The sequence below is a fragment of the Marasmius oreades genome, chromosome 2 (assembly GCF_018924745.1).
Source record: "Marasmius oreades isolate 03SP1 chromosome 2, whole genome shotgun sequence".
In the NCBI taxonomy this organism is placed as follows: Eukaryota; Fungi; Basidiomycota; class Agaricomycetes; order Agaricales; family Marasmiaceae; genus Marasmius; species Marasmius oreades.
The window spans coordinates 2,467,415-2,490,290 of NC_057324.1; the positions used below are offsets into that span (position 1 = coordinate 2,467,415).

Consider the following 22,876-nt stretch of genomic DNA (forward strand, 5'->3'; position numbering starts at 1 on the left):
TCAGCGCTCGATGGTACCGGATGGAATGGACTTACAACAGTCTCCGCGCTAGCTTTCGTCTGTTCCAAAGACTGAGAACGCCTCTTCAAGACGTTCAAGCGCATGAGATGCAAGCGCAGTAGCACAATCGCCACAAGTTGAATCCCATAGACAACTATGTGAACAACGAATGCTCTGATGTAACGTGGGCCATCGTTTGATCTGAATACTAGGTGGAAATGAACAATGTTGTCCATTAAAGCCTACCATTCAAAAAATAATACCTTGGGGTCCGATAGCATTTCCGACGGCCCATGCACTGTTGCAGAGACATAAGTTTAGGAGTAATGATTCGAAGTCCTGATAATGAGACGGACATGAAGGTCATGGAAGTCGCAACAACCTGTTTGGTTCGCTAGCGACGAGCCGCGTGAGTTGGTGATCAAAATTCATCCGGGATACATACCCCCGCAACGTTTCCAGTCAGAACGGAGAGATTGAGCGTTGCGACCGCTCCGAATCCTTGCGTACAGCTATGAAAACCCATGGTGTCATGAGGCTCGAACTTCGCAACCAGTTGGACGTACTAGAATGCGATCAGGAGGCCGACTTTGGTCTGGGGGGTTGTTAGTACGCCTGGGGCATGGTATTATGAGTGTCACTGCGATATGATGAACGGAGATAACAGGACTGACAGAGGAAGACAACGGTCCCGGCCACATTAGGGAGTGTGTAAAGCTGAAAATAGGTCAGAACATATGATAGTCCAACGGTCGGACCTACGAATGCAAGGAGTAAACGCTGGCTGAAACGTTTAGACAGATATGCAGCACTGAAAAGGAACGCCATAATGATGGCGCCTGCAGTATGCGAGTCAACATACTTTCACGCAGTAGTTAACAGTTGATCTTTTTTACCCTGAGCGATTGCAAGGAGGTACGTTTGCAGCTGCGTAAACCCCTAGAAAAGACGTTAGAGAATCGGAATCGTTGGTGATGTGCAGGGAACGTACAAATGCCTTCAGAATGATGTTGGAAAAAGCACCCAGCCCGCCGGTAGGCAAGGCGTTCGTGAACGATATGAGCGTCACGCCCCATACAATAGGGTCCCGAAGCGCCTCAACTGAAAGGTGAGTGTGAGGATGATGATGAATAACCTCAAAAAGAGCCCCTCGTCATGCTTACGCATTTGTTCCACCTAAAGTAAAATGCTATTGGCCTCCCAAATTCAGTTCAGACGGTCTTACGTACCTTGAACTGCTTATTCTGAACACCGGTTTCGTTCTTTCGTATTCGTTCAAGTATGAGGAGTCGATCTTCATGGGACCAACATTGGGCACGAATAGGCGAGTCAGGAAGATACCAGGCCACAAAAAATCCCCAGAAAAAGGTAATGGCGCCCAGCAACTGCAATAGGGAACCATAAGCGAGCAGTTGATGAGGACAGGAGTAGCGATGTATATACCAAGAATAAGATCTGCCAATTTCTCAATGCAGCATTGTCCCAGTGTGCAATGCCATAGGCAATGAGACCTCCGACACATTGTTGGAAACCATTCATGGAATAGAAGGCCCCGATCACCAAAGCCTGCTCTTCCCTTGTGTACCACATTGTGGCCCTTGCGAGTCAAAATGATCTTTTGTGATTGACGAAGAGCGAGGTGAAAACATACAAGTAAGTGAACGCTGGTTGGCACACGCATTCAAATAAACCCAAAAGTGTCCTGACCGTAACCAGGCCAGCAAAGTTCTTGCACAGGGCGGTGAATGCTAGAACGGCACCCCAACCCATGATGCTATGTTTATGAGGTTGAAAAATTGGAGAATTATCGATACGGAACGAGATCTCACTTGAATGCAAGATACTTTCCGATAGGGAGACGTTGGATAAGCCAATTTGTAGGGAACTCCCATGCCAGACTGGAGGCAAGTCACAAAAGAAGCTCAAGTAACGATGATAGAATGACATACATGGCAATATAAACTAGAAGTGCGAATCTACACATTAGCGGAAGTGAAGGGATCAAATCATACGGGAAGTACTTACTACAAGTGGTGAGCCAAGCGTATTGTTGCCCTCTCAATTTGTTGTCTTCGATGATACCCATGATTGAAGCGAAATTAATTGTACTAAGTTCAGCAGGTGAGTTCGCCGAGACTTGTACTGTTGAAAATATTTGTACCCTTTGTCCAAGGTTTGGGCGACTGACGGACGTGCTGAGGTTAGACAGACCATGGTCCTCTCAATAACAGTGGAAACGTACAGTATGTAACCACCATGACAACCTTGCAGAAATTGAGCAGTGTACGGGAGGGTACAGCTACAATAGATGAAGCTCACCAAGACGCGTTTGTGTACCATATTTCTCAAACGCTTGTTCGTCTTATCATCTATGACTATGGGCCCTCTGGACTCGTCCCCATGCGTCGCAAAGAATTCAGCTACTTCAGCATCTATACCACGAGCAGGGGCTATTGAATGAACACTTTAGTAGATTGTCGACGACGGGACATATAATTCCTTTCCAACACACCTTGATAGGTTGACCCACTGTTCACAGAGTGCAACTTTGAGGACTTTTCAATGTCCTCGTTGTGTTCACGGGTACCTGACATCCTTCGGTGGGGCGACTGAACTCGCTAGTGGCTAGCCCTTATAACTCAAAAAAAAAGCATAATACTGTGGGGATAGGTTCAGGTACTGTGGCCTTGTGACCATTTTCTGGAGCAGGGGTAGGTGGAGGTGATCGGCCAAATGGTGGCCCCATGGCGATTGAGTGGTGCCGGGTGGATCAGAGCGGTCCGGTAATCCTTCCCGCCCATCCCGCTATGATCTTGTCTCAAGACGACTCATTCTAGAGCTGCGTACAATGTCCACCAGGAATATAAATCCCCTCAAAGTAAGTCGCTTTGCAGTAATAGCCGCCAAATATCCTGACTCCTCTTAGGTTAATGTGGTAAAGAAAATTAAAAGCTTGATCGACTGCCTTGTGGGTATCAAGGATGAAACGGGAGAGTTTCTGATGCCTCTAGCCGATGGCAGAGTAATCGACACGAAAGGTTGGAACGATTGGGAGGTATCTCGACTTTCATGCCGTGGTAGCATCCGTTGAGACTGAGTTTCGATTAGTGGACCCATGGGATAGGTTTGAACGGTACCCTTTTAACATCCAGCCATACATGAAACGTTAGGATCCAGGTCTTTACGGTTTGCTCAAGTTCCATGAGATTAGTGGCGATCAAGGCTCCCTTAGAATTGCCCTTGCTTGGTTCCGTGACCGTTTTGAGATTGGTACTACTAAGGTTTGTTCACGGATTCTACCCCAGATTTTATCCGCTAATCGGTGGTTGAACTTACAGAATGTCAACACCATGTCTCCTCTTCTTACTGCAGCTTATCTTCACGAAGCAAACCGTGCTGACTATCTTGTCCATCTGGATTCCTGGGCCGAGTGGGTCATGTACGATATGCCGCGGACGGAAGAAGGTGGCCTTCAACACATAACGTACCTCGCGGATCACCACCAACAGCTGTGGGACGATACTTTAATGATGTCGGTCTTGCCTTTGGCCAAGATTGGCCTTGTACTGCAACGACCGCACTACGTCGAGGAAGCGAAGAGGCAGTTTCTACTTCAGTAAGCTCCCTCAGCCAGCATACAGATTCCTTTAAATAGGCGTCTTTCTAGTATTAAGTACCTTCAAGACGTGCAGACAGGACTGTGGTTCCATGGTACGAAGACGTCTATCCTCTCCTGAAGGATAAAACCGACCACTTCCCTGCTAGGTTGGACCTTCGACGGTCGACACCATTTCGGCCGTGCCAGATGGGGACGTGGTAATTGTTGGATAACCGTCGCCATTCCTGACTTCATTGAAATGCTTCAACTATCGGAAGTCGATGGGATTCGCCTACATCTAGCGGCCTCCCTTGTTGCTCAGATTGATGCACTGGTCAAATTCCAGGACGCGAAGACTGGGTTGTGGCACACCATTATCGACGATGATTCTTCATACCTGGAAGCATCTTGCACAGCTGGTTTTGTGTACGGCATAATGAAAGCCATTCGCCTTCGACTGATTCCGAAGGAGGAACGCTACATCAATGCTGCGAAGATGGCGATTGAAGCGGTCATAGAGAATATCACGGACACAGGGGAACTGAAGTTGGTATCATTCGGTACCCCAGTTTTCAACGATATCGACGGGTACAAGAAAATTCCGTTAACAAGCATGCCCTATGGGCAGAGTCTCGCACTTTTGGCTTTGACCGAGTACCTCAGAACATTTTTGTAGTGATACAACTTATGCAAGGGAGGGAGATAGACCTGAAATCAATGGCACTATGATGTACCAGATGTCATAAATATTTTAGTCTAGATTCCGAGAGCCGCTGACGTTAACCCTGCTAACGCTACTATCTCTGGTTGCCCTACCATTTCCTCCGCGTTGAGGACTGACGAGTGCTCTCCGATGATGTGAATGGTCTCCGAACCAGCTCATGGCGCGCTGCCTGCCTACGGAATCCGGCGTCACAACGTTACGATCGATAGCTCGCTCGACGTCTCGGAGTGGAATTTCCCTTGGTGGCGTGTGGACCAACAGAAGAGGCTGGGAGTGTTGTCAGCATGAAGATGATCTAACAGCGCCTAATACGCTCACCTGGGCAGGGGAAATGCCCATAACACTCGGAGAACTACGTTTATGTCGCAGGACGTGGCGTTGATTGATCCCACTGGGTAGGACCAATGTCGCGACCTTTCTACGGCCTAACGAGCCCGAACCTATCTGCATGTTTGCATGAAGATCATGTGAGATTGGAGAGTCATCTTCCTCTGCGTTTTCCGCATCGTCCTCACAATCATTCTTGGATTCTGGGGCCCAAGAAATGATGAAAACACCTAGAAACGTAGCGCCACATCCATACAAGAATGTGACGACCTGGTGGAAGGTGGCCTTCCTGAAGTCGCCGTATAGAATAGCTGAACCCACGATCGCGGAAAGGTTGAAAAGAACGAATTGGATTGGAATGACAATCTTTATAGAGGTTTGAGCAAGCAAAATAGAGTACATTAGTAAAACCTACCCACCTTACTGTCAAAGCGCATCAGGGCCCTGTTCAAATATCGTATCTGACCAATGCCAGTTAAAAGGAGGACCTGAGGTATAATTTATAAATGGTACCGCTAGAGAAAGTTAAAGGTGTTCTTACCAACATGACAGGATACATGATGAATTTAGTAAAGACCTGGGACCACTGCATTGTCAGCAATGTGGAAACAGCCTTTGTTGACAACACAGTAAATCCACCTAGAACATCTTTGAAAAGAAGAATCGTGCAAGGATTTGGATGTACTTACCGAAAAGTGCACATAACCCTACATCAACTAATACGTACTGTTGCCCCACACTACCCTCTGATAATACGGAGAGTACAGAGATTCCAACAGCATAAACACAAGAATACACGATAAAAGGGATCGTTGAAATGGCCTTGACCAATTCATCCGGATTGAGCCTTCCGCTGGATGAACTGGAGGCGAGAACCACGGTCACTGCGCCGATGATTGCTATCAGGACACCCAAAAGATCGCGCTTTGAGGGATGAGCAAATCTAAACATGCTACAAGGAAAAGCCTTACTTTGCGAAACCGTTCCTTCAAGATGAGAGGGGCGAAGAAACAATTTGCTACGAGTGCGAACTGGCAAACAAAAGGTGAGTCCACGTCCTGGGAGAACAAGACCATCAACATACTGTGCCCAAGGGAGCAACAACCGATGCCGGTGCCCAAGCGTATGATATAAAATTCCCTTTTAATGACATCCATCGACGATACAAATTTGGTCGTGAATGGAAGCTTACCCATTTCCCCAACGTTCATCAACAGAAACCCTGTCCACCTAAGAATAGCTGAGGTGAGGCGCGTGTTCTTATGGCAATCCAAGACATTACCATAATTTGCTTTTGAGGTATTCACTTTCGTTCCGATTTCCGTTACCGGGTTCGAGGGGAGCTTCATTTCCCTTCTGACCGTTTGCTATACCATTGATAAATGTTTGTTCTGAGACGACCTCCACAGGCATCACGGGAAGGGTATCGGTTGTGGGAGCTCCCTTTCTCGACGGCGATAAAGGTGATATGGATGATCTTCCGGTCCTTATGTCGCTGTGATGGGCAGTAGAGCCATATTGCACTTCTGCACGAGGAAACAGGATGAGAGGTTGAGATTCGGCGTCTACAGCGCTGGTGCTTGCACGAGGCGTGATTGAGGATCCGTCCGAGTCGTCCAATGTATCTCCACCTTCCTCCCCTTCCGCTTCGTACATCGTGTCCACCCGCCTGGGGTTGGAATCGGGGTGTCCGTTTGACAACAGTGCCAACTCCTTTGCATCCAAACGTTTATGCGCCAATTTCTGAATATTGAGAGACAGGGATATAAGGATGTTTCCGGTTATTGCGACTGAGATTCCGATGACGGTCGCAGTAGTGAGCTTGGGAAAGACATTCGGTGGTATATTCGGTTCTGGAAGAAACAAAGGGTTTTAGAGGATTTAATATGTAAAACGTCAGGAGTATCGTACCGATTTTTAAGCTGTCCATGATGGACGACGGAGGCACGCACTCATGAAAGGATCGACTTTGGGATGTAAGTCGAAGCCTGCGATAATGCTCCGGATCACGTCATCCCATAAGGTCTACTGCCGACCACGTCTTTTGAAACGCGAAATACTCGACCTCTTGACCCAAATGCGCCTCGAACACAAAGTCTATGTACTGGATAAGTTCCCGGTATACTCCTCTACCTTTATATCAAATGATCAAATTGTCCTTGGAGGAGGAGGAGGAGCTTCAAAGAGTGGAATCAAGAATAAATTGGTCTGTAAATACTGCAAAGCCCAACTTTTTGTGCTGATGCATACATCACGTACAACAGAGGCTTGTTCGCGTCAACGATGACCTTTCGATAGAGTATCAAGGGGAATATGAGCTCACAAAAGGCGAGGATGCACCCATGAGCATGGCAGCTGTCCTCGAGGTGCGTAGCTACCTTTTTGCAATGATAACTGAAGTTTATCGCGTATTTTTAGGCGGGAATACTTGCATGTGGAATTAATAGTGCGCCTGAGCAGCTAGCGAGCGGTCCAAACAAAAACTGTCGTGTTTTCCAAGTCCAAGACAAAAAGTAGGCTACCATCCGTACCCCGGTTGCCCCATCTCCAATTGTGATTCGACAGAATTTCGCTGGTGGAGACGTGCAGTACTCTTATTCTGAGGGATGGAGACGATGATTTCCAGGTCAGTGGGTTTGATTTTGGGGACATTTTGAGTCCTAATTCCCTCTCCCATTTTTAGAAAGTAACGGCCTTCTCTCTCGATGGCGGTCTGCTCGCTGCAGGAAGCTCTCATAGCGTACGGACAAGTCTGAGATTGAACCGAGACAGATTTTGAACTGACTTGTGACTCAGCTTCACCTACTTTCCTGTCCTTCTTTGGGTCTTGCTTGTGCTCCTGTCTCCACAGAGCAGGAGATTTACGACGCGACGTTCTCAAGCGACAAAGTACGTTCAATCACAAGTTTACCCTCCTTCTGCATGCTGATTTTTGACGTCGTAGCTTGTCGTTGCCACAACAGCAAATCTCCAGGTTTATTCTTTACCTGGATTTGATGCTGGCGCTTTCGAGAAGAGTAGTAAGAAAGGGAAGCAGAAGGCGCAGAGTATCGAGGCCGCCGCCCTCGAATTAGAACGTACCCTCGAACTTCCCTCCTCATTGAGAGGCAGTTCTGGTGGCTCGTATCGCTCAGTAAGGTAGTTTTTAACAAAATTGCGCATAGAGAGCATCTCATATACTCCTCTCAACAGGCAACATCCCACCATCCCGGAAGTCATGTATACGGTAGTCAATACAGCTCCGGCCCGCACTCGGTCTAAGTCAACACCAAGGCAAGGCTATATATGTAAATGGAACACAAAGAATTGGACCATGGAGAAATCAAGGAAAGTTAGCGACCGAGGGTTAACTTGTTTTTCCTTGAGGTGAGATGTTCATGACTTTATGCACCAGATACAGAGTTTCATCAAAATTCTCTGCAGCCCCGATGGTAGGTTTTTAGGATACGGATCTTCGGATTTGAGTATTGGAATCCTTGACGCAAAGACGCTTGCGGTATCCCTATTCCTGTTGAAATTATTACGATACGGCTGATTATGTTTGAGTAGACTGTAGCCACCATCCTGAAAGCTCACGAGTTTCCTCCGACTACTCTGGTTTTCAACACCACCTCAAAGCTCTTGGTTTCAAGTAGCGCTGATAATTCCATTCGAGTTGTCAGGGTCCCTGACCAGGTTGGAAGCTCAGGTAGGTGGCAAGTGTTGTTTACGGTGTCTATACTGACTTCTGGGATAGGTTGGGGCTGGAGCCTCTTACTAGTCCTCATTGCCGTCCTAGTTTCGATCATTGCCTTCGCCATCCAAAGATACTTACTTCAATGACAAAAATTGTTATTACTAGAATGGGACGTCTGTACATATCTAAGCATACTTAAACTAGAAGTAACACTAATCATAATCATCTGTTTCCACTAATTTGCGTTTCGTCCCGTTCATGGTCTCGTCGCCTGCGCCGGTCTGGATCTCTTCCATGGCGTCACTATCGTCATCACCGCCTGCAAAGAGACCATCTTCATCGTCCTCACTCCCGTCGTCCTTTCCTCCTGTGTTTATCGCGTCCTCGAATGGTGCCTGAGCGGTGATGGGGAACGGTGCTTCCTCGTGTAGAGGCTCCTGCGACGCGGAAAAGTCACGTCCAGCGGCTGGATGTTCTGGTATCGGTGCGGGCTCCATGTCATCATCATCATCATCCTCTTCAGACTCAGATTCTTCAATCTCTTCAACCTCTTCATCGTATATTTTGACGCCAGGTGGTGGTTTGTTGGGTACGAGGTCAAAATCAATAGACGTTAAGCATTCGGACTGAGGGGGTAACCGAACTCCAAAGGCTTCTGGAACAGCGGGGAGAGCTATCGCATTGGTTTGAGTGGCCAACGACATGGTATACTGCGTTTTGAAAAAGCGCGTCAAAATCATGATGGAAACTATCTATAAACGTTACAAAGACTGACCTCAGACGGGACTCGACCACCAAATTCCCACCCTACGCGGGCTTGAACTGCGAGGACAACATCTTCAGCCTCCAGCTTGTCTTGTCTGCCAGCATGTTCGGCGTAAACTCTAGCATCTGTCAGAACGTGTTGGGTGTATCTATTGGCGAATTCCAGGAGCTGATGCAAGACACCGGGTTGTGCATCCTGAACAGACGGTGTTGAGGAGAGAATAAGAGCTATAGCTCTTGCAGTCGGAGGGAGATTATCAGTCGCTTTTGAGGAGAGAGTGGCCATTGTGGTGTTTGTAATTCTCTCTGACTGTCACTGTCTGCCGAACTTTGCCGAACTTTCTTGGTTATCAGATTACAGATCATATCACGCGATTAACCGGGCGGAGTTGGGAGCACCTGTCGTCACCACCTTCGCCATAAAACTCCCACTAAGGACTTTCAACAACTTCCACCATGTTCCGCTCAACAATTGCAAAGACAATCCTCAATAACTCACGCTCTGGCCCTACAACGCTGTCGAGAGCTACCTTGAGACCTGCTTTAGCCCGCGGCTACCATGAAAATGTTATTTCCCACTACGAGAGGCCTAGGAACGTAGGTTCTGGACTCTTTAGCGTCTAGATTCTCTAATCTGATAAATTTCAAAGGTTGGCTCTCTGCCCAAAACCGACGTTGACGTAGGAACTGGACTCGTAGGTGCTCCAGCGTGAGTATTATATAGTCCTTTTAAGTGTCTTTCTCACTCATGTTGATACTTCCTTGCCTTGATAGCTGTGGGGACGTAATGAAACTCCAGATTCGCGTGGACGAAGATGGTATTATTTCGGACGTCAAGTTCAAAACCTTTGGCTGCGGTAGCGCCATCGCTTCTAGTTCTTATATGACCGAACGTGTCAAAGGCCTTTCACTAGAAGAAGCTGGAAAGATTAAGAACACCGAAATTGCGAAGGAATTGTGTCTACCTCCCGTCAAGCTCCACTGTTCAAGTGAGCATTCACTTTTCTGGTTGTCTCGAGGACGATTTCTCATTTTTATCCAGTGCTTGCGGAAGACGCCATCCGTTCCGCTATTAGGGACTATCAGATTAAGCAGAAAGCTGTTGGCACCAAGAAAGGCTTCATCGATGTCGCACAGAGCGCAGTCACCGGAAAGACTGTCGCTACGGCCCACCCAGGTCAAACATAAGGACGTCCCTTGACAGGTTCTGGTCTTTACTTGTTTTTTTTTTGCTGACAGGCTCTGTACATGCATCCATATCTTGTGTATCATTAGTTAAATTCTTGTGAAGCTTAAAATACTAGGTTTTAGACTACACTCAATAAAGTACGTGTACACTCTACGCAACTTATGTGCCCTTCTGGCCAACAAAGGAGAAGCTTCCAGTTGTGAACCAACGTTCGTTCGCTTCTTTGACTGCAGCAGCACGACTAGCACGGTTCGTGAGCTCGAACCCTAAGGGAACCAGGGGTTAGTTCTCGTACGAAACTGAATCGACCAAAGAGAGGTATACCTTGTGCTGGAGTGACACTAAGCGATGTCGCCGTTCCCGAAGTCGAAGATTGTGCGGCGCGGGTAAGTGCGGCTGTCCGCAGTTTATTTGCTTTCGACATTTTGGCTGTTAAAAAAGAAAATTAGCAGCGATATGTCAGACAGGATGGTAACGAACCCTTGGACTTGGACTCCCCGAGACTGGCTCTCACTTTACCAGTGCTCACCCCTATCATGCCCATACCCTTAGTCTGGTCGAAAGCACCGACTTCCTCTTCAGCCTCCCCAAATGCCATACGGTTCTGCAATTTACGGAGCTCCGTCTGTGCATATGCTTCTTTGGCTTTGCGAGCACTACCCGAGGAAAATGAGCCCTGAGCGGAATCCACGACTGCTAGTGGAAAACCTACCGTTTCCCTCCACGTCTTTTCTTGGGACCGTCATTTGGTATTGGTAAAGCCTTGATCACCTTCGAAGGAGGCGGGGCGGCAAGCCTGTCGATATGCTTTTCAATTTTATCTCGTAAACTCTCTCCGTAGCTGCCTGCTGCCTTGTGAGCATGACCAACTACAGAAATCATGGATGGAGACGTCACCATCTCTCTGTTGTCTTTCGAGATCCATCCTCGCAGCTAATACTGCTTTCGCACCCACTGTACGTTGTATCTTTACTTGATACTCGGGAGGTGTCGAAACCACCAACTCGGATTGAAAGATAAATCCTGTATGCCTTCGTTGAGTAACAGTGGAGAACCCTGCAGTTATCTTTTTCTGTGCACCCAGGAGCTAGAAAAATCTGATTGAGTCTAGAGGTAAATGATAGCTTACAAACCACTTACGTGCACATTACAAGACGGCATTTTGGCAAGCCCGTTCAGCCCTCCAGCAACTCCCAGAAGTTTTGCAGCAGTCGAAGTACCAACGATTGCAGACAGATTGGGGGCAAGAATATTCATTCGAGAACTGACATACATGAATATCTGTTGGAAAAGAACGATATGAAACAGCCGTCACGGACCGCGATAAATGACTAAACAAACCTTCTTCCTAGCTTCCTCTAGCCTGTCTGCAAGTTCGCATGCCCGTTCAACTGCTGCCCACTCCTCTTTGGAAAGCAGTTTCCCTGGGGTTGTTGTGGCAGTGACGACAACACTCATGATGATTGCTGCAGGAAGTACACCAGAGAGGTCCACTTTCGTGAGGTCCTTTCCAGCAATATGAGTGGACACCAGGACACGTTCGAATGAACGTGCTTACCTCGTTATTCCCCAAGGCAAGTACTGAGCGGATGTACATTGAAGAGTCGGTAACCAACTGTTCTAATTCGGGAAATCGAGGTGCATAATGGTCCCTTATGAACTGTTGAAAGCAAGAAGGGAGGAAGAACAATCAATACCCCAAGGATAAAAATAAACTAACGTTTTATTTGCCTTATGCACGACCATAATTTCGTTGTCAACGTCCACAGAAAGGTTGTTAGCTTGCACGATGAGGTTATACTCGGGATTCATGTGAGCAGGAAGAGCCATAGCTTCGACTGTGCTTGGATTGTGTTGGTATTGCTCTATTTCCTGAGTAGATCACAAAATGAGAGAAATACCAAAACAAAAATCTTGACCGGGGGCGTACCTTCAAAATGTCGGTCATCTTTTTACTACCTTCCAATTTCGCGATCTTTCCAACATCCTCTATTCCACCCAAGTCCATTTGCTGTACGTCTTCCGCATCCAATTCATCAGCAGGCTTGATTCCGCCAGGTAGAATTAGTCCTCCAACTTCTTCCTGCTTTTCATTGCTTTCGTCATCTTCAACATCTTCAACATCCTCCATGTCCTCTTCTAAATCGTCGACCACTTTCCTTTTTAGCGGGAGAGAAGGTGGGCCCATAGAACCAAGATTCTGTTTCTCTTCCTCCTCTTCAATATATTCTTGGTCATCATCTCCGTCCAGGTCAGCTAGAAGCTCGTTGGCAAGTCCGCTCATGGTTCAAGTGAATAAAAGTGTAACCGTGGGAAATATGAATCAACGTCTTTGAGCGCCGCCGTACACTCTCCGACCTATGATTATTAGAAATCTACATCCTTCGTAGGACCCCGTAGGATGCAGAAGGACCTTATGTACATAGTAAACATACCTAATTCATGTACCTTGGACGTTGACGGATGTGGCCTTCCGGTAACCCTTGGTGCACTGTATCGATGATTCGCTTCACTCGATCCATAATTGGCAGTGACATAGCAGCCATTAACCTTTCAGTGCCCTCAAAGCTACCAGGTGAATCTGGGTAAGGTAGTTTTTTTTTACCCAAAGTCACTAAAGATGCTCTAAGCTGACATCTGCTGACATTCGAGGCCTCGGAGGGGCGTATATGATGATGAAATTCATACTGAGGAAAAAGTTGAACATACAAACACCAAAGTACATGTACACATTATCCTATATGCAAGCAGGAGAGCTGGAAATCGAGCTATGAAGTGTATGGACTGTGACGCCCTAAAGGTGCGAAAGAGAACTTCCATCGAAAAGACAGGAATGGAGTCTCCAGAACGCGGCAGCATTCTCAAGCGAGCAGAAGGACGGAACATACGAGTAGAGTGAAATATGTGCGGTTGAGCGTGCGTAATACAATGTAAAAAGGTCCGCCAACTGTGATATATTTGTATGTCCGCAAGAAGGTGAGCTACGTGTATGCGTGGATGGAGATGAATGAGACAAAGTAACGGATGGCCTCGCTTTGCCACTGAATGACCTTCTATGTTATCCTCATAGGACTACCTGGGTTGATAGTGTCCCTGTCTTCGGCCATAGGGCTACCGACAGGTTTTCCGGACAGCGGACTGCTGAATCCACCTGCGCCTTTCCGGGCGACGCCTCGTTGATGCCGCCGTCCAAGCAGAGTAGCTCCGTCCATATCTAATTCAAATCCTTTCTGCCCAGTCCGCCGTGTTCGACTAGTGGTGGATACCTGTTTTGGGGTGGAAGGAGTAGTATTGATAGAAACCGAAGGGTCCTCCTCCTCCTCCTCCTCCTCATCTTCATTTAAGCCACTCAGATATCCTCTGGCACCAGCGCCACCACGGCCATTGTATTTGCGACGTCGGGCACCCTCTTCCTCCATTCTGTGGACCGCGTAGGTGATATCGAATGCCTCCTTCAATGTTGCAATGCCCGGACTACGACCTTCGGGTCTGCCGCCACGAGCAGCAGAGAGTAGCGGTGAATCAGGGGGTAGATTGGCAGAGTGAAGATGGCTGTATATGAAGGGCGTCGGTGGAGGGGGAGGAGCCGGGGCTGCATTGCACCATGGGTGTGCAAGAAATTCGTCGATGGTATACCTTTGTGCAGGATTTACACAAAGAAGATGTGTTAACAGGTCCTTGGCTGAGTAGAAGGGGAGTCGTTAAATGAATGGTGAAAAAAAAAACTGAAACGAACGCCCCACTGACCGCTTGCACTAATATCGTCCCACCACGGACTCAGGAATGTGTAATAACCCCTCGCCACCTTCTCCGTCAGAACATTAATGCTCTCATCGTAGAATGGAGGAAATCCACATAGAAGCGTATACAAAACGCAACCTAAGGCCCACATGTCCACACTCTTGCTGTATCTCTCGTCCTTGACGATCTCGGGGGCAGTATACCCCACCGTTCCGCATGGTGTCATCGTCTCCTCATTCCACACCACTTTGCTCAGCCCAAAGTCTGCTATCTTGACTCGGCCGATTCCTCCACCACCTACGCCAGGTATAAACTCGCCTTCGTCTTCCTTTTCTTCATCATACGGCCTATGTATTGGGGATTTGGACGGGATGATCGGGATGCGTTCGAAAAGCAAGTTTTCCGGTTTGATATCTCGATGTACCACGCCACGTTCTTCGTGCAGATACCGGATACCATGCGCAACTTGCAGGATGACATGCCGGGAAAGATTCTCCGAGAAATAGGTGAGTTTGACGATCTGATGGAATAGTTCGCCTCCTTCCATTACTATGGGTGAAAATCGACATGAGTCAGAATAGATCTCAATGCAAAGACTCGATGACAACGTACATTCGAGGACGAGAAAGTAGTGCTCTGGAGATTCCGAAAATGATAAGAGTTTGACTATTGATGGGTGGAGCACGCCTCGCATGATTTGTACCTCTGTAAGCGGTGGGTGATTTATATTATGATTAAATTCAACTTTAGTGCACACACCTTTCAGAATATTGGCACGCTAGTACGAAACCAAGTCAGGACCAGAATCTACTCGAACAAAAAAGAAGGAATGGAAAACCTCTGTTCCGCGCGGCTTTTTCTTGAACTTGGGGTTTAAGTGTTTTTCTCCAGCCTGTACCAAATCAACGTCGAATCGGCCGGCGGGGAACATGAGGTTCGATAGGGGCAAGAAAAAATGAAAGGAAGGTGCATAGCAATCAGTGCTGAATGCAAGCCAGAAGAGGCATCGAGAAGTAAGAAGCGATCCGACTTACTTGAGAGGCATTCAGCTCAAATTTCCGAACAACTTTGACTAGACGGATCAAAGATCGGAAAATGGCATCGGCTTGAGGCGAATGAGACCATACCTGCGACCTTGGTGTTGGTTGTAAGATCCAACGCTTTGTATACATTAGAAAAGGCACCACTGGAAGTAAAAGTAAATCATCAGCGAATGAACATGCTGGATCAGGGAATGGTGCGAACTCTCCCATCTTCTCTAGGAGTTTAAAGTTCTCTAATCCTTTATAAGAAGGCATCTGAGTCTTGGCTTCCCGCTCCTCTTTTACTATCTGTTCAGCCACCTCTCGAGCAGCGGGCGACGTCTGTTGTTCGGGTTGATGGTGCTTATGAGAATTCTGAACTTGCTGTTGCTGTTGCTGCTGTTGCTGCTGCTGGTGGTATTGTTGCTGTTGATGCTGTTGATTCTGGTTACGAGATGGAACTTGAGAGGAGACCTCGTCCTCGCGATGATGGTGATGTTTTCCATGTCTTATGAGATCTAGAGGAGCTTAAGGAAAGAGAAGGGGGAGATATTAAATATAAAAGGCGAACTTTTGAACGCGTCGACGACGCCAGCAGAAGGCATGGTGGTTGAGGACAAGTTGGACGAAAAAGGCGTTGGTTCTGACATGCTCATAGCACTGACGGTCCCGTGACGTCAATGTCATGTAAGACTCCACCTCCAGCAGGGACAATGCACAGCATACAGTCTAGTATCCAAAGGAAACAGGGGCTCCTATCGATGTGTAGGCTGGCTCTCCTCATTTACGCAAAGCTGTCGGTAGCGTTGCGTAACTGCGAACATATTAACTACTTGCAAAGCTTATAAGAACGAAGCAGCGATATCGGGGACAGTAAGCACCGAGTGCCAGCAAAGTGCCAGCAAAACACTGAGAACGCCGGTCCTAGAGTGGTACGGTGAAGATAGTGATGTATGATGATATCCAATCTCAAGATTGGGACGCTGAAGCTCACGTTCCAAAACTCAACTGCCCAACTATTCATATACATACGACTGTGAGAATATCAAAGGAAAGGAAAGGCAGAAAGGCAGTCTGTATTGAGAGCGAAATAACGGCAACTCTCCTCGAGGATGGAAAACAACGGAGAGCCATGTCCCGCTGATCGTGGTGACGGACTATTTTCAACTTCCCAGCTCCCACCTATCTATATACTAACCCCGCGGCATTGATGAACGTTATCCGCATCTCATCGGTGTCAACAAGACCAAAGCCAGTAGGCTTTTGCAAACCCCTCTTGTGGTTCAAATCTCCCGTTCCATCTAAGGTAGTACTGTCGCGCCGTTCCAGGGTGCTGGAAATTGGAATTCGAGGGACCACTGAACTTGAGATTTGAAAGCCCGAGCCTCGGATGAAGTCCAACAAAGGAATTCCGGTTTAATCTTCAAGGGTCTCCTTCTAAACCTAACTTCAAACAAAAGTGCCCAAATATACATCCTGTTGTCCAATTCGAAGTTATGGACTTTTGCAGAGAATGATCAAGTGATTCCAGATTCTAAGAAGTCGTCGATCTGAGAAGACGATGGCGAAAGAATAACAGTGGTGGCGATGCGTGGTTCATCCCGCTTCCATATGTTCATCGTTGAGAGACGTAGTACGGATGTTGTCAGACCATGACATGCAGCCGCGGTAACGGATAGTGAATACGGGGATGCAATTATCTGATCGAATGGCCAGAAATGTAGCCAAAGAAAGGTTGATGGAACGGCTAGTCGACCACCGGGATGGTGAGCTGAATTAGAATTATCAAAGATCAGGGGAAAAAATCTAACCTCGTGCAGCTAATTTGAAGGGGGCTTTATGACATTGTTTCGGTCCACGTTCACGGAATCCCAATGATTATCAAGGTTTAATCCGGAAGACAGGAGCAAGACCATGGAAATCAGAAAACGCGACTGGAATAGAATAGCCAATCAGCCGCTGAGCCCGCTCGCTCCTCCATCCGCTATTGTGGACACCAATCCAGTTAATCACCGTCAGAGCGTAGGAGATCAGGGAACCGGACCACAAATCGGTACTGAAGGAAGCTCCCTGGGACCCATGGCTGCGTAAGGATGAGCAAGCTGCATGTAACACATGGAATGAAGGGGGCCGCCTCGCAGCCTATCTGGAGCAGCAGCGTGGATTAACCTGCTTGGACCGGGTATGGTAGTCATTCACCATGAGATGCTTGCGTTTAATTTGATTCATCATGATCATACCTCGAATAACCATCTCGCAGGAGAGGGCGAGAAATCGACATATTTCTGATCTCGAGGACGAAAATGGTCATAAACGGGACGAATAGAATTGCCCCGAACTGCTAGCTATCAGTTTCTTGCTTTGTTTTCGGTATTTAGGAATGAGAATAAGAATAAGATCGACTGTCCTTCATATAGACTATCCGGGTATATCCAGAAATACACCCAGTGGTTTTAGGGATTGGGTATGTGTTTGATAGGTGAGAAACAGTGTATCATGCCAGTGGAATCAATGGGTTCGTATAGCAAACGCGATGCATATACATATCAGAGAGTCCTAGTTGGTCGTAATATCGCATCAGTTCATCGGTCAGTTTAGACAGCGATAAGAAACCCACATTAACGAAAACCTCTTGTGAGACGGTGTCGGAATCTTCCCAGTGACCTACCATATCCGCCCTTCAGAGCGATGATTTGTACGTCAGGGAACCAACACATGGATCATCATGGATAACACACCTTCCTCCTTGTCCTAAATTCTCGTTTATTTGAGTCAACACGATATACTTACTGTACGTCGAGACATTTTGTTGGCATTTAGCGTGTTTCTTTTTCGATTAAGGAAACAAGACTCACAACCCCTTTGGTTGTATTTCCATCATCCTTCCCTTCACCCTCTCCCCAATCTCCTTCATCCAGCTCTTCACTTGATCACGATCCTTTGCTTCTGGCCATCTAGCGGATTGTAGCGTTAATGGCAGAAGCCGTTTGATGTAGGTTTTGAGAAGATCAGAATCAAATTTAGGTCTCGGCGACGAGGCTTCGGAGCGCGATGTCGGGGAGCTAAGGCCTGATGGGTTTGCCATGAAGAATCAGGAGGATCTTTGGCGAGGGTCGTTGTCGTGTTAGCTTAAACGGCGACGAAAACACGTGATTTTACTACTCACGTCGTGGACTACGACTATCTCGAGCAAATGTCTAGTATAACCTTTCCTCATGGTGTACACTCCGCTTCAGTCCACTCTCTAGATGGCAGCCAATTCTCTTATGATGCCAGCTCTTCGTTTCAAATGAACCCACTCTCTTCGCATCCTCCACGAACCCCTAGGACCTCGACTGTCTCCAACGGAAATTCACTTCATGGAACAAGTATATATGAAACTCAAGAAAGAAAGGAAGAAGACGATGACGACGATGAGCATAACGAGGAAATCGAACAGGAGCAGACGAGCGCGACCAGAATACGGAGAGAAGAGGTTTGGAGAGAAATGGTCAAGACGAGTGACGGCAGAGACAAAACATTCGTGCGTGTCCTGACGATGCTTTGTTTTATTTAGAGGAAGACTGATGCCCGTTACATTAGAAACTAATACAATACTCGATTCGTGTTTATCTGTTATTCCACACGACAGCGGCAGCAAGTCGATTTCTGAGAGCGTATACCCGTCGGCCTTTCATGCAGGAGTTAGTCAAGCGATTGACGTCCACCATGTCAGGACTGTCTTTCTCGAGGCCAGTATCTACGTCCATAGTTAGGCCGACGAGACTCAACTCGTCCTTTACAGAAAAACGCTCCTTCTCTTCAACTGGTTGAGCCCTTTAATGACTATAGTGGCCCAACGACATTCTGTTCCTTTCTCCTCCGGCAATCCGCTGCTACCGACATCAAAAAAGCAGGAGCAGACCGTCTCGCTATTACAGTCGATACTTTACGCGCCACCGCCAGTGTTACTCGGCCTGGTCAATGCAATTGCGGACGATTTGTACGCTCTGTCGTTGCTCGGAATTTTAGGGAAGAAGAGCGGTGAACGTGCTTCGCGATTCGCAGATCGGTGCTGGTGGCTCGCTACCGTGGTAGGACTGGTAGAAAACAGTGTTGAGAGACAAGTGGTTGGAAATTTGTACCATGAAGGTGTGTGAAGACCTTTGTATCTCGTTCTGCTCGTTCAACATTCATTTCGGTTAACAGTCGAGTCACGATTATACAAGGACTCTATGTCCGGAGTAACCGAAAAGTCGAAATCTACGGCATCAAGGCTCGAAGAAAAAGAACTTACTCGACTTCAGATACGCGATTACTGGCTACAGATTTCCCGGGCCAAACTCATCATGGACCTCGTCTTCTCTTGTCAGTGGATCTACACTCCAGTAGGCGTTTAGGTGCTGACCAGTAGGTATAGCCTACGATGTGTTTAGGATCCAAAAGTTCAAGGAGCCGGTGCAGACATTTACAGGGTTGGCAGCCGCAGTGCTCAGGTGCGTTCACATATTGACGAGCGAACGAAGAAACACTCAACGTGGAGGTTGTCTAGTTCCGCAAAGTTATATGAGCGACATAAGGGAACGTTATTGAAAAAACAGGGACAATAGCCTGTCTCTACTTTAGGTTCATCAATAGTTACCACTAGTGCTTCATTTTCCTTACTTATGTTAGTGGAATCTATACCAGTGCTCTGTTTGACAAGACTATGGATCACCAGCGCCACCATGATCTGTCTTTTGGAATGGTTTCGGTTGAGGCTGCATGACGGTCCTGTTGAAGGGACTCTATCTCAGCCTCTAATCGTTCGACGCGTTCTTTCGCATCGTGCATATATTTTTCGTGCGAAAGACGCGTTTGAGCGAGTTGCAAGCCCTGAAACGAGTTTAGGATTTGGCGAGAACAGCCCCAGTGATAGAAAGAACGTACGAGATAGACTGCAGAGCCCAGAAGGAATATTGGAATCATGGCTGGGAGTACGTCACTGTACCATTGCGCATGTGGGGAACGACGAGAATTCCCCGTGCTATACCACCTGGTCGTTGAAGCACGTTGGAACATTGGTCAGCTGGAGGAGGAGAATGGTACATTGTCGGAAGACGACGAATAAAGAAAGGCTGAAAAAAACGAACATGGAGGCGAAAATAGCAGGTAGAGGGTGCCCTGAGCTAGGGCTTTCAAGAGACAGACCAAATACTGTAGACAGTTACAGACGGAAACGACAGACGTAAACGGTGACATATGATGGGGCACGTGCGAACAATTTTGATATCAATTTTCAGATTCGTGGCAATTTGTGACAAAAAGGTGCTAACCAAGTCTTTTTCTGTCCTCCTGCTGCCAGGGTCCTCGACGGACCGGTTTCTTTTTATCCACAGCTTGCAAGCTGCTCTTCGTTACAGTATTCTCTCTGGACAGGTTCCCTTATTGTCGCCATGGACAACGGTCGCCGTACTCCTTCACTTCATCTCATCTCTACCTCTCATCCTGCTCGCCCTCTCTCAACCTCTCCTTCTTCATATCGTCCATCACAATCCCCGTTTCGTTACGTCCAATTTGACGACCGCAGAATAGACGAGAAAGATCACCAAGAGACACCTTCATTAGAGCTCTCTGCACCAGCATCGTCAACAAGTCACCGACCCCAATTACTGTCCACTAATGGTCAACGAACACCGGTATCTGCAATTGCAGGTTACCCTTCACATATACTATCGCAGCCTTCGCCGCTGTTAATACGTTCCTCATCCTCGCCAGTGCAATCGTATTCGCATCTTCGAATGCTCCGCTTAATGCACCTAATACGTCCGTGGATACCTGTAATCATGTATGGTCTCACCAGTCTCGGCTTTCTGGTCACTATCGCATTCTTCAAGACGGAATTATTCACTTGTAAGACTTTTCCACATGAAATTTCTATTGATTTCGTTTGCTTATCGCTCCGATTACAGTTTTGGACGAGCTTTCTGGATGGCTTAGGAAAGAAAAGGAATATGGATATGCCCTTTTGTTCCTCTTGATCTTCATCACCACTTTCCGTGAGTTTTTCTTGCGCAATCCCACCAACCCCACAATCTCTGACGACTATGCACAGCTCCCATGCCGCTGTATTCCACCCTCATAATTCTCTCTGGCTATACATTTGGTCCATGGATAGGCGCCACCATATCGTATTTAGCCGCCCTAACAGGCGCTCTTACCGTTTTCATAGTATCCAGGACTCTCCTTCGGCGCCAGATATCGGACTGGTTAGACAACGCGTGCTCTATGAAACGCGTTGTTTGCGCCATCGAAAAACGGCCCAAACTCCTCTTTCTGATACGACTGGCTCCCTACCCTTACAACGTCATGAATTGCCTTTTAGCGGCAGCTCCATCCCTCACGCTACGAACATTTACGGTATGCACGGCAATGTCGCTATTCAAGGTCATCATCCATACAAGTCTAGGTGCATCAATCCATTCATTCAAGGATTATCACGTGTCCAATGGTAGTGGAGTCAACTCCACAACTCCAGCTAGACCAGGTTCAAATTCAGGCACTTTTGAACAAGACGCCACCGGAGCAGGCGATGTAGCACGGATATGGACTATTGGAGGCGTGGTACTATGCGTCTCTATTCTCGTCTATCTCTCTTATGTCGCAAGAAAGGCTATCAACGAAGAGCTTGAAGGGCAAGACCCTTGCACGGACGAGGAGACCGTCGCGTTCCTTTCTCCAGTAGGGGAGAGTGATCTGGAGCTGGGTTTGAGTAGTAGCACTGAACGGATGACTGAGACGCCGTTCCGTTCACAACAACCGTTGACATCGACAGTCAGCGTGTCATCTGCTTATGCATGACGTTCCCCTTAGGCGTGTCGGTTGTCAATTTTCAGTGATTTCATATTGCATTCTGCATTTTGCATAGGCCTCTGCATCAATCGACATGGACTCTCACTCATTGTTCATATTTAATCAGTGGACGCTATTTTTGTTTGCTTCGTTCTTCGCTTATGCCGTTTCGCCTATTCTAATCTGTAATATTGACGCCGCTCGCTGACACTCGTTTCGTTCTATTTCCAAAACCTCACTACCCTTTTTTTTTCTTTCGCTCAAGTTCAAGTCATGTATAGATATCTCTACCTAGCTCTGATTCTGCCCTGTGAAGACCTCGGTAGGGCCTAAGGGTTCCGAGAGGCCGCGTCACCTCGTTGTACTCTTGATGAAAGAGCGCCATTGGCCACTTCCGAAAAGGGAAGAAGGGGGTCATGAGATCGGTCGGTTTTTCGGTGAGAAATTTCTGATGATCGTCGGAAGTTTCGCCCCGGCCGCAACTTGGGTTACCGTACTTCAAGCTTCATTCCTTGGAACCTTCGATAGCAATCATGGTTTCATTAGTACCCGAGATGAGATACTCTTTGTCCTTTGGCTTATTTACTTTCACTCTGACTTTTACGCTCATGCATCTTTAGGGTCATCGTACCCTTATAAGCTCCATGTCCGTGGTTAACCTCGAATTATCGAGCACTACTACTGGGTTTCTTCTGATCGTAAGAGAGCTGCTTGTGCCTCATGACCCCCCAATGTACGATCGCGAGCGATGTTCAGGTAATTTCACAACCGTAGTCAGTGAACAGGTATTGAACCTTATATGACATCTGCTTACCCTCGCTTCAGAATCTAGATCTCCAGCCTCAGTCCTTCTGATAGCTTAGTTGGGACCTGGGAGGGATCCGAGGAGGAGTGCGAAGTTCCCAGCTCTCAAAAGTTCGTTCTTGTCGTGACGAGTTGTCGATGAAGCACTGGAGTTAGCAGTTTGAAAGACCGAGCGAAGGCACGGAAGCATCACAGCCTCAAGCGGTCTTGTACAGCCGAG

The 22,876-nt window shown here is 47.4% G+C and overlaps 12 protein-coding genes across 12 annotated transcripts; 5 read left to right on the forward strand and 7 right to left on the reverse strand.

The window, feature by feature from the left end:
* Positions 1-43: 43 nt before the first annotated feature.
* E1B28_004508 (uncharacterized protein) lies at positions 44-2,734 on the reverse strand. Its single transcript, XM_043148998.1, has 19 exons — positions 2,513-2,734; positions 2,320-2,450; positions 2,243-2,264; positions 2,162-2,183; positions 2,026-2,108; positions 1,950-1,962; positions 1,830-1,898; positions 1,652-1,774; positions 1,444-1,597; positions 1,230-1,385; positions 1,164-1,176; positions 992-1,101; positions 897-939; positions 763-839; positions 675-717; positions 567-615; positions 446-512; positions 264-394; positions 44-208 (listed from the first exon to the last, which is right to left on the reverse strand). Exons 1-19 carry the CDS (start codon positions 2,592-2,594, stop codon positions 49-51), a joined length of 1,548 nt encoding a protein of 515 aa, XP_043013600.1. The 5' UTR covers positions 2,595-2,734; the 3' UTR covers positions 44-48.
* Positions 2,735-2,786: 52 nt separating this feature from the next.
* E1B28_004509 (uncharacterized protein) lies at positions 2,787-4,274 on the forward strand (the record flags this gene model as incomplete). The annotated part of the gene is made up of 7 exons (XM_043148999.1): positions 2,787-2,878; positions 2,927-3,055; positions 3,109-3,124; positions 3,178-3,281; positions 3,339-3,616; positions 3,668-3,711; positions 3,766-4,274. Exons 1-7 carry the CDS (start codon positions 2,849-2,851, stop codon positions 4,272-4,274), a joined length of 1,110 nt encoding a protein of 369 aa, XP_043013601.1. The 5' UTR covers positions 2,787-2,848.
* On the reverse strand, positions 4,227-6,621 carry E1B28_004510 (uncharacterized protein). The gene is made up of 10 exons (XM_043149000.1): positions 6,561-6,621; positions 5,932-6,502; positions 5,842-5,879; positions 5,734-5,789; positions 5,621-5,680; positions 5,339-5,573; positions 5,191-5,288; positions 5,069-5,137; positions 4,641-5,015; positions 4,227-4,589 (listed from the first exon to the last, which is right to left on the reverse strand). Exons 1-10 carry the CDS (start codon positions 6,577-6,579, stop codon positions 4,350-4,352), a joined length of 1,761 nt encoding a protein of 586 aa, XP_043013602.1. The 5' UTR covers positions 6,580-6,621; the 3' UTR covers positions 4,227-4,349.
* A 44-nt stretch (positions 6,622-6,665) lies between these two features.
* On the forward strand, positions 6,666-8,563 carry E1B28_004511 (uncharacterized protein). The gene is made up of 10 exons (XM_043149001.1): positions 6,666-7,015; positions 7,068-7,162; positions 7,215-7,275; positions 7,333-7,389; positions 7,446-7,538; positions 7,594-7,787; positions 7,842-8,015; positions 8,073-8,145; positions 8,199-8,337; positions 8,386-8,563. Exons 1-10 carry the CDS (start codon positions 6,992-6,994, stop codon positions 8,469-8,471), a joined length of 996 nt encoding a protein of 331 aa, XP_043013603.1. The 5' UTR covers positions 6,666-6,991; the 3' UTR covers positions 8,472-8,563.
* E1B28_004512 (uncharacterized protein) lies at positions 8,538-9,376 on the reverse strand (the record flags this gene model as incomplete). Its single annotated transcript, XM_043149002.1, has 2 exons — positions 8,538-9,035; positions 9,101-9,376. 2 exons carry the CDS (start codon positions 9,374-9,376, stop codon positions 8,538-8,540), a joined length of 774 nt encoding a protein of 257 aa, XP_043013604.1.
* A 170-nt stretch (positions 9,377-9,546) lies between these two features.
* ISU1 (iron-binding protein) lies at positions 9,547-10,278 on the forward strand (the record flags this gene model as incomplete). Its single annotated transcript, XM_043149003.1, has 4 exons — positions 9,547-9,687; positions 9,741-9,799; positions 9,865-10,079; positions 10,133-10,278. The coding sequence occupies 4 exons, from the start codon at positions 9,547-9,549 to the stop codon at positions 10,276-10,278; spliced, it is 561 nt and encodes a 186-aa protein (XP_043013605.1).
* Positions 10,279-10,415: 137 nt separating this feature from the next.
* On the reverse strand, positions 10,416-12,574 carry E1B28_004514 (uncharacterized protein). Its single transcript, XM_043149004.1, has 10 exons — positions 12,210-12,574; positions 12,011-12,151; positions 11,838-11,939; positions 11,621-11,785; positions 11,420-11,560; positions 11,177-11,366; positions 10,992-11,124; positions 10,760-10,935; positions 10,604-10,708; positions 10,416-10,545 (listed from the first exon to the last, which is right to left on the reverse strand). The coding sequence occupies exons 1-10, from the start codon at positions 12,561-12,563 to the stop codon at positions 10,439-10,441; spliced, it is 1,614 nt and encodes a 537-aa protein (XP_043013606.1). The 5' UTR covers positions 12,564-12,574; the 3' UTR covers positions 10,416-10,438.
* Positions 12,575-12,930: 356 nt separating this feature from the next.
* On the reverse strand, positions 12,931-15,696 carry E1B28_004515 (uncharacterized protein). Its single transcript, XM_043149005.1, has 8 exons — positions 15,614-15,696; positions 15,266-15,560; positions 15,148-15,206; positions 15,055-15,092; positions 14,780-14,798; positions 14,633-14,725; positions 14,027-14,569; positions 12,931-13,961 (listed from the first exon to the last, which is right to left on the reverse strand). The coding sequence occupies exons 1-8, from the start codon at positions 15,690-15,692 to the stop codon at positions 13,333-13,335; spliced, it is 1,755 nt and encodes a 584-aa protein (XP_043013607.1). The 5' UTR covers positions 15,693-15,696; the 3' UTR covers positions 12,931-13,332.
* A 1,854-nt stretch (positions 15,697-17,550) lies between these two features.
* Positions 17,551-18,127, reverse strand: E1B28_004516 (uncharacterized protein; the record flags this gene model as incomplete). Its single annotated transcript, XM_043149006.1, has 4 exons — positions 17,551-17,598; positions 17,660-17,720; positions 17,781-17,831; positions 17,898-18,127. 4 exons carry the CDS (start codon positions 18,125-18,127, stop codon positions 17,551-17,553), a joined length of 390 nt encoding a protein of 129 aa, XP_043013608.1.
* Positions 18,128-18,274: 147 nt separating this feature from the next.
* On the forward strand, positions 18,275-19,722 carry E1B28_004517 (uncharacterized protein). The gene is made up of 6 exons (XM_043149007.1): positions 18,275-18,565; positions 18,625-18,773; positions 18,827-19,173; positions 19,231-19,389; positions 19,442-19,517; positions 19,574-19,722. The coding sequence occupies exons 1-6, from the start codon at positions 18,332-18,334 to the stop codon at positions 19,629-19,631; spliced, it is 1,023 nt and encodes a 340-aa protein (XP_043013609.1). The 5' UTR covers positions 18,275-18,331; the 3' UTR covers positions 19,632-19,722.
* Positions 19,723-19,734: 12 nt separating this feature from the next.
* On the reverse strand, positions 19,735-20,225 carry E1B28_004518 (uncharacterized protein; the record flags this gene model as incomplete). The annotated part of the gene is made up of 3 exons (XM_043149008.1): positions 20,154-20,225; positions 19,951-20,089; positions 19,735-19,896 (listed from the first exon to the last, which is right to left on the reverse strand). Exons 2-3 carry the CDS (start codon positions 20,080-20,082, stop codon positions 19,735-19,737), a joined length of 294 nt encoding a protein of 97 aa, XP_043013610.1. The 5' UTR covers positions 20,083-20,089; positions 20,154-20,225.
* An 84-nt stretch (positions 20,226-20,309) lies between these two features.
* Positions 20,310-22,244, forward strand: E1B28_004519 (uncharacterized protein). Its single transcript, XM_043149009.1, has 3 exons — positions 20,310-20,913; positions 20,973-21,059; positions 21,116-22,244. Exons 1-3 carry the CDS (start codon positions 20,457-20,459, stop codon positions 21,859-21,861), a joined length of 1,290 nt encoding a protein of 429 aa, XP_043013611.1. The 5' UTR covers positions 20,310-20,456; the 3' UTR covers positions 21,862-22,244.
* The last annotated feature ends 632 nt before the right edge of the window (positions 22,245-22,876 follow it).

Bases quoted from the DNA above. Each gene is read 5' to 3' on its own strand.
- E1B28_004514 (XM_043149004.1), bottom strand. From the start codon at position 12,563: ATGAGCGGACTTGCCAACGAGCTTCTAGCTGACCTGGACGGAGATGAT. The intron at 11,367-11,419 runs GTAAGTGGTTTG...AGATTTTTCTAG, and splicing joins TGCCGTCTTGTAATGTGCAC to CTCCTGGGTGCACAGAAAAA. The intron at 10,546-10,603 runs GTATACCTCTCT...TGGTTCCCTTAG, and splicing joins TAGTGTCACTCCAGCACAAG to GGTTCGAGCTCACGAACCGT.
- E1B28_004517 (XM_043149007.1), top strand. From the start codon at position 18,332: ATGAACCCACTCTCTTCGCATCCTCCACGAACCCCTAGGACCTCGACT. The intron at 18,566-18,624 runs GTGCGTGTCCTG...CCGTTACATTAG, and splicing joins ACGGCAGAGACAAAACATTC to AAACTAATACAATACTCGAT. The intron at 19,174-19,230 runs GTGTGTGAAGAC...TTCGGTTAACAG, and splicing joins TGGAAATTTGTACCATGAAG to TCGAGTCACGATTATACAAG.
- E1B28_004510 (XM_043149000.1), bottom strand. The intron at 5,289-5,338 runs GTAAGTACATCC...AAGATGTTCTAG, and splicing joins AGGGTTATGTGCACTTTTCG to GTGGATTTACTGTGTTGTCA. The intron at 4,590-4,640 runs GTGAGCGTATTA...CAACACTCCCAG, and splicing joins TGGGCATTTCCCCTGCCCAG to CCTCTTCTGTTGGTCCACAC.
- E1B28_004508 (XM_043148998.1), bottom strand. From the start codon at position 2,594: ATGTCAGGTACCCGTGAACACAACGAGGACATTGAAAAGTCCTCAAAG. The intron at 940-991 runs GTACGTTCCCTG...CGTCTTTTCTAG, and splicing joins ACATCATTCTGAAGGCATTT to GGGTTTACGCAGCTGCAAAC. The intron at 840-896 runs GTAAAAAAGATC...CGCATACTGCAG, and splicing joins CCTCCTTGCAATCGCTCAGG to GCGCCATCATTATGGCGTTC.
- E1B28_004519 (XM_043149009.1), top strand. From the start codon at position 20,457: ATGGACAACGGTCGCCGTACTCCTTCACTTCATCTCATCTCTACCTCT. The intron at 20,914-20,972 runs GTAAGACTTTTC...CTCCGATTACAG, and splicing joins CAAGACGGAATTATTCACTT to TTTTGGACGAGCTTTCTGGA. The intron at 21,060-21,115 runs GTGAGTTTTTCT...GACTATGCACAG, and splicing joins GATCTTCATCACCACTTTCC to CTCCCATGCCGCTGTATTCC.
- E1B28_004511 (XM_043149001.1), top strand. From the start codon at position 6,992: ATGAGCATGGCAGCTGTCCTCGAG. The intron at 7,016-7,067 runs GTGCGTAGCTAC...GCGTATTTTTAG, and splicing joins GCATGGCAGCTGTCCTCGAG to GCGGGAATACTTGCATGTGG. The intron at 7,390-7,445 runs GTACGGACAAGT...CTTGTGACTCAG, and splicing joins CTGCAGGAAGCTCTCATAGC to CTTCACCTACTTTCCTGTCC.
- E1B28_004515 (XM_043149005.1), bottom strand. From the start codon at position 15,692: ATGTCAGAACCAACGCCTTTTTCGTCCAACTTGTCCTCAACCACCATG. The intron at 15,093-15,147 runs GTATGGTCTCAT...TGATCCGTCTAG, and splicing joins AACCAACACCAAGGTCGCAG to TCAAAGTTGTTCGGAAATTT. The intron at 14,570-14,632 runs GTACGTTGTCAT...TTTCACCCATAG, and splicing joins CTACTTTCTCGTCCTCGAAT to TAATGGAAGGAGGCGAACTA.